The sequence below is a fragment of the Melitaea cinxia genome, chromosome 13 (assembly GCF_905220565.1).
Source record: "Melitaea cinxia chromosome 13, ilMelCinx1.1, whole genome shotgun sequence".
Lineage (NCBI taxonomy): Eukaryota > Metazoa > Arthropoda > Insecta > Lepidoptera > Nymphalidae > Melitaea > Melitaea cinxia.
The window spans coordinates 12,676,825-12,689,881 of record NC_059406.1 but is presented as its reverse complement, the minus strand read 5'-3'; the positions used below and the strand labels follow the sequence as shown (position 1 = coordinate 12,689,881).

The 13,057-nt window shown below is 32.2% G+C and overlaps 2 protein-coding genes across 2 annotated transcripts in view; one reads left to right on the top strand and one right to left on the bottom strand.

Moving 5' to 3' along the window:
- Positions 1-13,057, top strand: part of LOC123659045 (tumor necrosis factor, alpha-induced protein 8-like protein 2 A) — a 64,062-nt gene that overhangs the window by 6,803 nt on the left and 44,202 nt on the right. The gene's annotated exons all lie outside the window — the stretch shown is intronic.
- LOC123659044 lies at positions 9,697-11,414 on the bottom strand. The gene is made up of 2 exons (XM_045594318.1): positions 10,735-11,414; positions 9,697-9,769 (listed from the first exon to the last, which is right to left on the bottom strand). The coding sequence occupies exons 1-2, from the start codon at positions 11,341-11,343 to the stop codon at positions 9,767-9,769; spliced, it is 612 nt and encodes a 203-aa protein (XP_045450274.1). The 5' UTR covers positions 11,344-11,414; the 3' UTR covers positions 9,697-9,766.

Genomic DNA, 13,057 nt, shown 5'->3' with positions numbered 1-13,057 from the left:
TGTTTTATACTATGTAGTGATGATATGTAATTATTATATTTAAGATAAAAAAAGGCGGTACGAAGTTCGCCAGGTCAGCTAGTGTATGTGTATATAAAAAAAAAACATACTGCGTGTTATTCTAGTTTTTATATGAATCATGGTCGCGTCAGAGGCGCGGCACTTATAAAGCAATGAGGTGTCATTATCAGAATTTACCATCCTCATATTTTTAACTGTCACCTTAACTATTGTCTCCGGTTTCCAGAAATAAATAACAACTGTATTTTATTACATAAACTTCTCTTTACGACAGAACCTTACTACTGAAACTTCTATGTATATCAGTCTGTTACAGAGTTGTATCTTTTGAATTATAATAGGTAAATGCATTTCAAATATAAAAAAAATCCCAAAAAGGGTAATGAAAAAAGAAAAATTCCATTGTCTTAAATAGTGCAAAGTTGTGCAGTATTTTACGTGTTCGTCCTAATTTCGCAATTTTTTTTTTTTTTTTTTTTTTTGTTATTCTTAGTAATGGATACGATCAAATATATTTTAACTACGTTTCTGTAGTATATTCAATAACATGGAGAAGTAATAAACTTTGTCCTTGTACGTAGGCACAGTAATGCCAAGGATTCGAGGAGGAACGCAAAATATGAATGGACGAAGGTTGAAAGTTATGACTATGGTCTCACAACTCTGCATTCCGTGACTCGCTCTATGTACCGACCTTCTACGAATTATTTACAACAAAAAAAAAATGTAATTAAATAGTATATTGTTATGAGAAATGGTACTGTATAAACATTTTTAAATTTTCATTTTTTTAAACGTACTAGCGAGTGGGTCTAAACTTTATTACTTTCTCTTTGTATGTTTTACATAATTATGTTGCTTGTTTTTGCTAACCGACTTCAAAAAAGGAGGAGGTTACTCAATTAATTTATTTTATTTAAAACTTTAACCATCGTTGACAAAGTTTAGTGATTACATTTCTTCTTCGTAGCCTATTTTAGCAAATTGTATTTAAAATTCATTTATATATTGTTTTCTAATGTTTAAGCGAGTTTCAATCATTATAATGAAATAACTTTTTCGGATTTTATCGCGGGTTATTACGTTTTTTAGATTTTATAGCACATCACCTGTATAACCTGATTCTTTTTTTGTTGTATTTGTTATTGTCAGGAGAAGCTTCTTATGAAAGAAAAGATTTTAAAAAATGCGCGAAATTAGAAAATTTAAGAATACTTAACCACCATATAAAATTATTTCTACTCTAACTTCAGCGCTGAACAATATAAACTTTTTTAATCTAACCTTATAACGTTTGACATAGAATTGACAAAATATTGGTTATAACACTTTTTTTTGTACTAATTATACCAATTCTAATTTAATATTCATAGTTGAGACAGAAAAAGAAAAACATTTTAGACGTTACTGCTTAGTTGCTCTTAAAGCCAAAATTAAAACAATAGTACGATTCAACCTGTGACATCCCACAGCTGGGCATAGGCATCTTTCTCCGTGTAGGATACAATAATGTGTGTGGATTTGGAAGGATACAATAATAAACAATTCGATTTTTCGATGACTTCAACAAAATACTACGGTAAATGAACGGTAGTACACGCATACTTTTAATATTTATGACACTGATTATTATAAAATTATAAAAATTCTCATATTCGGTCACCTACTTTATATGCGTGTTTCTCTAAGTTGCCTATATACTTTATAAAATTATTGTTGTATAATTTACAATGTATTTAGTGGTAAAAACAACTGAATAATACTATATTTATTAAAAAAAAATTTGTTAAAAAGGATTTGTAAATATTCTTCAGAACTAGCTAATATTTGTACTACAGCCGTATTTAAAATATGCGTTTTAATAATTCTTCATCCAAAAGTCAGTTACAATTTTGTCATGTAACATTTTGTTTTATTTTACCAGCATTACTAAATTTATAGTAGGTAAGATACACGACTAAAGTTACAATTTTCTATGTTTTTGTTTAATTTAAAAGTATGCTCAGCTTTTCTTAAAAATATAGCAACTTATTTATAGTTGTAAAATTTGCAGACAATTCAACATCATCAGCATCATCATCATTTCAGCCTATCGCAGTCCACTGCTGGACATAGGCCTCCTCAACTCATGTGTGTTGCCCATAGTCACCACGCTGGGCAGGTGGGTTGGTGACCGCAGGGCTGGCTTTGTCGCACTGAAGACGCTGCTACCCGTCTTCGGCTAGTGTATTTCAAAGCCAGCCGTTGGATGGTTATCCCGCCATCGGTTGGCTTTTTAAGTTCCAAGGTGGTAGTGGAACTGTGTTATCCTTTAGTCGCCTCTTACGACACCCACGGGAAAAGAGGGGGTGGCTATATTCTTCATTGCCGTAACCACACAGCAACATAATAATAACAATTCAACATAACCAAGAATAATCAATACAGCAAAATTTATGATACTATAAACAGCATACACACCAAACTACACTTACCAACTATACTAAGTTTTGTATTTCTTATAAAAATAGAAAAGTTTCTCAATGTCCCCTTCAATTCAAACTAACGTAAATAAAAAACGAAAGATGTATAGACGTGTTAGCAGCCGGTAACGGCAGGTGGGCGAACAGCTGTTTATGTTAACGGACGCCGTCCTTTATCCTGTACTGTTTATTTACCTGCGAAATTACTTTTCTTATTGGGGCTCAAGAGAAAATAACTCCTTAACGTATAATAGAATCGAGAGTAAAATGTAGACTTATTTCGTTTAAGAGGATGCCAATGAACCGCTTGATCGGTCACAAGTTACATGACAAAGGAATTTTTAAGTAATTGTATATTGGATTGTGCGGTTCAATCGAAATAAAGGAAACTTAGAAAAATAACAAATAAATTTCGCTTATATTTTACAAGTGATATTTCTATTTTACGTAGGAGATACATAGCTAGATACTTAAATAATACATCATATTAGACCTTCAATAATACCTATTTAAGTTCCATTTAAGAACCACGAATTTTCTTATTAGTATCGTATTAGAAGAACTTTTGAACTGCATCGAAAGGGCGTAACGCTTCAGCCTGTAATATCCCACTACTGGGCGTAGGCCTCTTTCCCCATGTAGAAGAAGGATCAGAGCTTAATCCACCACGCTGCTCCAATGTGGGTTGGAGGATATATTCCCTACTACGAGTAACGATCGCTATCAGGTGTACATGATAACAACCAGGACCGACGGCTTAACGTGCTCTCCGAGGCACGGTGGGGAGACCCACAAGGACTGAACAAACACCCAGACCACGGTAAACACCTGTATGGCCAATACAAATGTATGTCATGAGCGGGGATCGAACCCGCAACCGCCAACGCAACAGGGCCAATCCATGGCTGTAACCGTTGCGCCAACGCGGCGTCAAGGGCGTAAATATATTTTAAAACTTTTATTACATAAAATAATGGCATAAGTAATGAGCAATACATAACAGTCTAGTATATAAAATAGACTTTTTAATTGCGTTGAATTTTCAGCCGTGTACGCTGTTTGAGTTAAATTGGGTCAGTTTCAGTTTCAATTGATTTAAAAAATTGGAATGTATGGCGTATTCATTATAATAAAAGCGAATTCATATATGTATAAAGATATAATAATCTGTATATCTTTTATGATTCGTAGTTTCTGACCCATTTATAAATTATAAAGAATAATTAAAGTTGTTGCTTAGTGTTGCGTACTGCGCTTATTCATGTTTAAAGCTATTTTAGTAAGACAATGTTCGTGAAACCTCTAATACATGACATATTATGGCCTTTTAACGCTTCGGTAGGCGTTGCTTAGGTTTTTGTTTTTTACATATTTAGATCCCTTTTGATATTGACTTTATGAACTCATTAATTATTCTTAAGATTATTTGATGTTGCAATATGGTTTTTATTAAAAACTAGTTTATTGGTTCTTCGGCTTATAAATAAAACCGTCCCAGTCATACAAATAAAAATTTATTTAAATAGATAATATTAAAATATTCTAATTCAAAATAAAATAAAATTTATCTTTCATTAGTATTTCTGCTAGGAAAGCACTACGGTGGATTGGATTACATTTTTAATGTCGACATTTCAACCGTTTTTCAGACTGTAATAACATTCTATATTAAAGTTCACTGCAGTTGTGACAGAGGGTTAAAATATTGTGTTTTCTTTTTTACAATAACTCTAATACTGTAACAACATTTTATTTTAAAAATACAATACATGTTTTAAGTGCTTTAACGTGGTCTGTAGTCCTATATAGGAATTTTAGAACTAACTTTACTTAATTCGAAACACCGAGACATTTCTTATACTTAATAATAATTAAAAAAAAACTAACCTCGTTTCATTGTTTGCTTATAAAGATATCCTGATGTACGACAGTATCCAACACAGCAGTTCTTTTTTTTTCTGTTTTACCATTAAATTACTCTTTATCTGTCGGAAGTTCTATTTACAACAAGTTATATTCGTAACCAGTAAAAGTAAAAGTAGTAATTTATTAATTAAGAAAAACTTAACTATTTTACCATCTGTCGATACAGAGTATCAGTAGCTTATGTGTCTTCTAAGTAACTTTATCAGCGACTGAAACAGACAGTCAGACACCCTGTAAAATAAAATCATCTTAATAAAGAGATTGTTATTGTATTTTAAAATAATAGTGCCTCGTTTTTATAGATCGAAATATTTAAGCAGTACATTGGCAACAAAGTAGAAATCGCTTTGCGCCTCGTACAAAGGTCGCAAACAAAAAAAAAAATATGAAAATAGTTTCAAGTTGTCATTAAATATCCCATTTCCATAAAATGTTAAAGACAAAGAAGATCAGCGCTCAATATCCTTGCCTATAGCGATACAAAACATTAGTAATTAAAAACATAACTAATTTTAGACATTGTTTAACTTGTGAGACCACAATATGAGTCATATTACCAAGTGATAAGTCGTTAGTTATTAATATTATTATAAATGCGGCTTGTGTTCGTTTAATTAATCCACAGTCCACAGCCAGCGATGAATGAATGATCAACTTACGTACATCATCTCGGATTGCTTGATTAATATTTCACATAACGTTATAACGTATTTCGTCCATCGTAATGTTTGACACATATTATAATATCTCGTATGGATTTGCCTGCATTCGGCTCCAGTACATATTGAATTACCGAAAATGCTTTGTAACTATTCTAATAGCGGAAGGTCATAGTAAGTTGTTTTGAAGTGTTAGGTATAATTTAGGTATGTCGTATGTATATAAAGCGAGTATCGAGTAGTAAAAACCCCAAATTCTTCGAAGCCACATTAGCCTTCTATCTATGTTAATTTTAATTCATTGTATATTGCAATAAAAAGTCGATACAAAAACAAGCGAACCGAATAGTAATGACCTAACAGTAGGTAATATTTTGTGCCAAAAAACTAAATCAATTTTAATGAAATATAATAGCAAAGCTACTTTTGTATTTCCTACATGTATACATATTTATTTATTTAAAATAGGCAAGTCCGCTGTAGTCTCGGATTAATACATTGTTTGGGTAAGATGATATGATTATTTATCAAAAACTACTTCTAAAGTTTGGACATTATGAGTATGTTAATTTATTTTATTCAAAGTATACACTAAACACCTAAAGAGATTCGCAAATCGTAATAAATTTTAAATTTGTCAATGTGGTGTGTCGTGTTATGTAAAATTATAAATTGTGTTAATTTTATAACTACGTTTGCCTTTTCGTTTATTCGGAAGTATAATATTTTTATTGCAGTTTCTTTGTTACGTTATTTTGTAATTATATAAAATTATTAACAGTAAAGACAGTTTTTAAGCATTTCGATAACTGTTTTCTTAACATTATATACAGTTATATAAGTTCTAATTACATGATTCGATTGAGATTCATAAAATATTCAACGAATCTAAAGCCAAACAACGCACTTACAAGGAAACCGGTAAATTATTCAAGTGTATGAATCATACAAAATTACAGATAGTGGGAACAATCAATGTTTAAACGTTGAAAAGATGTATAAAAAGTCTTAGACTCCCTTTTTAATAATAAAATTTTTAAATAGTTCTAGCATAAAAAAAGATTTATGTGGTTTTATGAAACCACGATGCAAGTGAAACTTTTTTAAAGTGAACATTTACAGTAATAAACAGATCAAAATACAAATACCGCGGAACACTTGTGACATGCGACATGCGATAGATAAACGAAACATTTTGGGGCGATAGAATGAAAGCTTCACTTTAGTATACTTATTTCATTCTTTGGATACATAATTACAAAAAGAATGAAGTTTAATTTTTTAAATATTTATAGTTAAAATACTTTGCATATTATGGACCGATAATCATAAACCTATAATTGTAAATTTTGTAAAAAATATATCCAAAAAAGCCCAGTCAAAATAAGCGTCTATTGTGTAAAGGGACCATACATACTCGTATGTAGTTTTCATGACAATATTTGTGTTGTAATATACTTAAGCCCAGTCGCTATAATAAATAAATATCTTTAAAATAGTCACACGATCGCCTGTACCTAAGATAAGCACACTGTGCCACCAGACCAGTCGAAAATGACATGTTTTAAATTTGACGTTTCATAAGTAAAACAAACTGTTTTATGAATATATGAAACGGGAATTAGTTGTTGACCTGAAACTCATCTGAAACGATACAGGATCAAAGAGATAATACCAAAATATTTTAAAAATTATGTATGTAGTATGACATGTACTACGAACTTCAGTTAACACTAGTTTTCAGTATTGGCTAACAATAATAAATCGCCCGCTACTTGAAATATTATGGATCTACTGATGTTAATATTCCATAAATTAGTTTCTGAATATTAATGTGAGATAGGTCGATGAACCCGTCTTCTGAGCGAAAAATCGCGTGCTGGAATCCCGCATGTTTCAAATATTTATTGTCTAGGAACCGCATCTGCTTTATTCGCGTAACCTTTATTAATGTAAATTTATTTGCTAGAAGTGTATTTGTTCTGTCTTTTGCTACAGTGTACTATACTTTACCAACCTTTTATCTGATGGGAATTTCTTTTTTTCAATAGAAGATAGTTTATCCTAAAGGAGAAGAATTGAAACTTAATCTGACATATTGCTTAACTGTAAATAAGCGGGTCTCTCTCATAAAATGCTGGTTAAATCGATGTGTTTTTTGATGTTGTGTATAAAATAAATAACTACTGTGTGGTTACGGCAGTAAAGAATATAGCCACTCCCTCTCTTCCCTTGGATGTCGTAAGAGGCAACTAAGGGATAACACAGTTCCACAACCACCTTGGAGATATTGGAAGCCGGGCAGCAGCGTCTTCGGTGCGACAAAGCCAGCCCTGCGGTCGCCAACCCGCCTGCCCAGCGTGGTGACTATAGCGAACTTGTCGAGGCCTATGTCCAGCTGTGGCCTGCGATAGGCTGAAGTGATGAACTGATGCATAAAATAAATTAACTATAAAAATTCAACGTTTTAAACCCGGGTAGGATATATCCGAATTAATTCCAATAAAATCACGTACGGTAATTTTTTTTTTACGGAATGGTTATCTTCATATTTTATAACATTATGAAATAAACATAAGATTCGAAAATAAATTTTAATCCAATCTGTGGAGCTATAGTAATGACAGTTTCAACCACCTTTAGCTCCAATTCATAATTGTGTATATTTTATTCAAAAACGAATACCTAATATTGTCCATTGTATCTCCATGTTGATTTTACAATTGTAGCTTTTATATTATTCAGTGTTATAATTAGTGATTTTTATTAACGGGAGTAATTTAATGCATAATTTTGAATATGGGACGTGAAATTAACCTTCTCGAACAATGTTTAGGTAATATTTTAATTTTACCCTCAAATGTTTTACACGCTTATTATTAGCTTCATCTCTAAGTTGTATATATTTGTAACCGACTTCAAACGTTCAGATTTCATTTACTTACATTACTCAAACTTAGTAGATTTATCAAGGACCGATGACAATATACTAATTTGATAAGATTTTCTACTTTTTAGTTTATTTACAAAAGCGTGTCTTTTATAGTTCTTTAAAACTATTTTTAGGTTGATATTTTTAAACCTTTGCAACTTGCTCAATTTCAGTTATTTGTAAAATTTACAATCCATAATTTAACAAAATAATAGCAATGTAGGAACTTAAAAAGGGATTTGTTTTTTGCAAATAATTCACATACAGACAACTAAACAATTACTGTTCAGTTTTCAGTAACAGTTTTATTGTTCGAATAGATTTATTCAATTATTATAATGAACACCGCCCGAGGACCGCCGAGTCGCGTGCTACAATTTGAAAGTGCGTCAACCGAATTTGTATCGCAGCATCCGCAACAGTACAATAACAGTTAGATGCCATTCCGGTTTTAACCGGATAATTGATTTTAGAGGACTCGTTTTCTTGATTGCAATGTCAATGGTATTTTAATTAACTAGCTGTGCGAAACAGGTTGTTCAAATTGCGTCAACTTTCTTTAAAAAATTTCGGGTCGAAAGTTTTCGTTTAAAGTGAAAGCCTTATTTAGAGTTGACGCAGTAAACATATTTCAATGTACATATTAAACCCCATTTTTGGCGCGAACTTGTTGAGACCTATGTCCAACAGTGGACTGCGATAGGCTGAAGTGAGTGAGTGAGTATATATTAGACTATTAGATATTACGTCATGTCTCTGACGACTACTGAAAATTGATGCCTGACTTTGGAAATGATGACATGATATTTTATAATAAACGTTGATTGATTGATCGGTTTAACTCTTGGTTACGTTAGCGTATGCTCTGTCGTCGTGACAGAAGAACCCCCAAACCGAGACGAGACGAGTGTTAGTATTGATTTTATGAATAGTAAATAATTCATCAAAATCAGTAGAGAATATTGGGTAAATAACTGCAGCTACATCTGAATATATTGTATAATAACGCCAGATTAAAATAAGTAGGAAAATTCTTAGAAAAAGTTTTATTACCACAGTTGCCCGCCGCTAACGTCTTCTTTTATTAATAAAATAAATAAAAAATAAAATAAAATAGCCTTTATTGCTGCTTTTTTCTTAACACTAATACATAATAATATATGCCTACTTTCTAAAAAAACACAAATTGGTTTAATTAAATTTAACTTGTATTTGAATGATCGGCAACTGGGTGTTTATGTGGAACAGCTTGTCTGCCGACAAAGGCCTCCTCTAAAGATTTCCACGTATTCCTATCTTTTGCTAAGCTTGACCATAACGGACCAGCTATTTTCTTGAAGTCATCTTCCCATCTTTTCGCTTGTCTTCCTCTATTTCTTTTACTATCTCTTGGATACCATTCTGTTACTAACTTAGTCCATTTCTCTTTACTTTCTCTTAACATATGTCCCGTCCAACGCCATTTAAGCTGTCTGTAGACTGTCGTTACATTTTTAAATTTTGTTTTCTTTTTGATTTCTTGCAATTTGACTCTATCTCCTTTTTTTATGCCTAAAATACTTCTTTCCATTGAATTTTGACAGACTTTTAGTTTACTTTCTTGTAGTTCTGTTAACGCCCATGTCTGGCACCCATATAGTAAGCATGGCATAATGCATATTTCATATACTTTCTTTTTTCCTTTCATTGGCATATCTTTATCTTTCATTATTTCCTTTAGAGACCAAAATCGTTTCCAAGCATTAATTATTCTTCGTTCTATTTCTCTATTCATGCAATCATCTGTAGATATAAGTTGACCTAGATATATATATTCATTTACATATTCTATTTTTTCGTTATTTACTGTTATTTGTTCATTGTTTAGTGTTTGTTGGGCGTTTGTCATAATTTTGGTTTTGGTTAGATTCATTGTCAGGCCGGCTTTAGCACTTTCATCGGATAATTGCTGCAACATTAGACCTAGAGTTTCTGCATCCTCTGAGAACAAAATCAAATCATCAGCGAAGCGTAGATGGTTGAGATTTTCGCCATTTATATTGAGCCCCTTTTTTGTCCAGTTTAGGTTCCTGAAGATCATCTCCAGTACTGCTGAAAATAATTTAGGTGATATAGGATCTCCTTGGCGTACACCTCTTTTAATAGGAAATTCTTTGCCCTTAGATTCAAGTTTAATTTGTGCGGTGCTCGCTGTGTATACGTTTTTGATTATTCGTATGTACTTTGCTTCTACCCCTTGTCTTTTTAGAGCATCCCATATATACTCATGTTCCAATGTATCGAACGCTTTGTTAAAGTCAACAAACCCTATGTAGTATGTTTTATTATATTCTCTATATTTTTGTAGTATTTGTCTTAGAGTGTGAATGTGATCTATAGTTGAGAACTTACTTCGGAAACCAGCTTGTTCTTTAGGTTGGTTTTCATCTAGTGTAGTGGTTATTCTGTTTAGTATAATTTTTGAAAATATTTTGTAAACATTGGACATTAAACTGATCGGTCTGTAGTTTCCTATATCACCCTTGTCTCCCTTCTTATGCAGCAGTACGATTGTCGATTTGGTCCAGTCTTCCGGGATGGTTTCCGTTTCGAGGATTTCATTGAATAAATCTGTAAGTCTTGGTGTTATCGCTGGTAACGTAGTTTTTAGTAGTTCATTTGTGACTAAATCTGATCCAGGCGCCTTATCCAGTTTTTGTGTTTGGATAGATTTTATTGTTTCTTCTTTTAGAATTGGTTTAATCTCCTCTTTATTTATTAAATTATTTTCCTTTATCACGTGTTCCCCTTTATGGCTTTGGTATAAATTTTTGTAGTATTCTGTAGCAATCCCTAGTATTTCTGGTCTTTTGCTGGTTTTAACATTATTTTTATTCTTCATATTTGGAATCCAGTCCTTTTTGTAGTTCATTTCTTTTATCGCCTTCTTTATTCCTCCTGTTTTTTCTAAATATTTTCTGAATGTTGCTAATCTTTTTGCTTTCCGTTCCTTTCTAAGTTGTTCGCTAATCTTTTTGCTTATTTCTGCTATCTTTTGGCGATGGATAGTAGTACTTTTTCCTTGCTGTATGAGTTCTTTCCGTTCTTGTAATAATTGCTTACTTTTAAATGATATCGCTGTCTTGCTAATCATGTTTACTTTTTTAGTTTCTGTTTTTAGTTGTTTGAGAAATCTGTTGTATTTTTCTTGAGTAGATATACATTCTTTTTCACCATCATGCAAGGATATCTTGAGATTGTTCAGAAGTAAATCAGTACTACCAGTGCACTCGATGGCTTTCATAATGTTATTAAATTTTCGTGCTCTTTTAACATGTGTACTTGAGAGTTTTGCTCTAACCATTCTATGATCTGAGTTAAAATTCAAATTGCTTATAATAGACAAGTCTTTGAAAACTTTTGCATTGTTAGACAGAACATACGAGTAGTCAATCTCATTTTTATACTGGCCATTAGGAGATATCCATGTCCATTTCTTTGATGGTTTTTTTTTGTAAAAACTGTTTAGGATGCTTAATTTATTTTCAATAGCAAAGGATACTAATCGTGAGCCGTTTTTACTTCTATTGCCAAATCCGTGATTTCCTATGATATATTCTTCTCCACTTTTTTGTTTACCAATCTGTCCATTAAAGTCACCCATGACTATTATGTTCTTGGATGCATTTGCAGCAGTGGATTGCAGATCTTCGTAGAATTTTTCAAAAAAGTATGTTTTTGGCCTCTTAATTCAAGTATGTTTTTGGCGAGGTCTCTTTTTACCATAAATCCGACTCCGTATAATCCGGGTGTCTCCCCTATATGGTGTAGTACGTATTTTCCATGGTCTTCGATTCTTTCCCCAAATCTTCTCACTTCACTAATACCAATTATGTCCCATTTTATTTCATCCAATGCTAATTCTAGTTCCTGGAGTTTTTCCATGGTTCCTAGTGATCGACAGTTTAGAGTTGCTATATATATATCGTTATATTTTTTCTTCCTGTAATTTTTTATCTTTAGAGGGTCGTGGTCATTTTCCCCCACGAGGACCAGTCGGCTTGGGGGAGATAACTTGTTGAGACCTATGTCCAACAGTGGACTGCGATAGGCTGAAGTGAGTGAGTGAGTATATATTAGACTATTAGATATTACGTCATGTCTCTGACGACTACTGAAAATTGATGCCTGACTTTGGAAATGATGACATGATATTTTATAATAAACGTTGATTGATTGATCGGTTTAACTCTTGGTTACGTTAGCGTATGCTCTGTCGTCGTGACAGAAGAACCCCCAAACCGAGACGAGACGAGTGTTAGTATTGATTTTATGAATAGTAAATAATTCATCAAAATCAGTAGAGAATATTGGGTAAATAACTGCAGCTACATCTGAATATATTGTATAATAACGCCAGATTAAAATAAGTAGGAAAATTCTTAGAAAAAGTTTTATTACCACAGTTGCCCGCCGCTAACGTCTTCTTTTATTACTTATTCTTAAATTAGATAAATCTTTTCTCGTCACAGAATGTGAAAATAAGATGTTTCACGGGATCCCCGATACTTTTCCAATCAAATTTCGAATTGAATTTTCTCAGCCCCATCAAACCAGATCCCGAGAATCCCTTTAAATTAACTAAACTAAGTTTATTCTTAAACGTCTCGTCCCAACCTTCGTCTAGTAACTTTAGATTGAATATAAAATCAAACTTGCGTAGGATTTCAGATTTTACATTTCATTTCTCCCGTAGATTTAGAAGATTATTTACTTTAAGAAACAATACTTTGAAAGCGATTTTGATGCTTTATTTTTACACTGATTTTGATTGGTTTAGTCTATAATTACAAAAGATTTTTTTAAAACATAATAAATTTTGTATTTGTAGAATTTTTACAAATAAAAGGCTGAATTAATACTAATCATAAATTGATGTGATGTTCATAGTTCTGATTTTTGAGGTCACACTAATCTGTTGAAGATGATGAGGAGTCTCTTAGTACGCACATCTATTTCAGATGAAATCATCGGACACGGCTATATAGTAAAAATATAATCAAAAATAATCCCGGTGT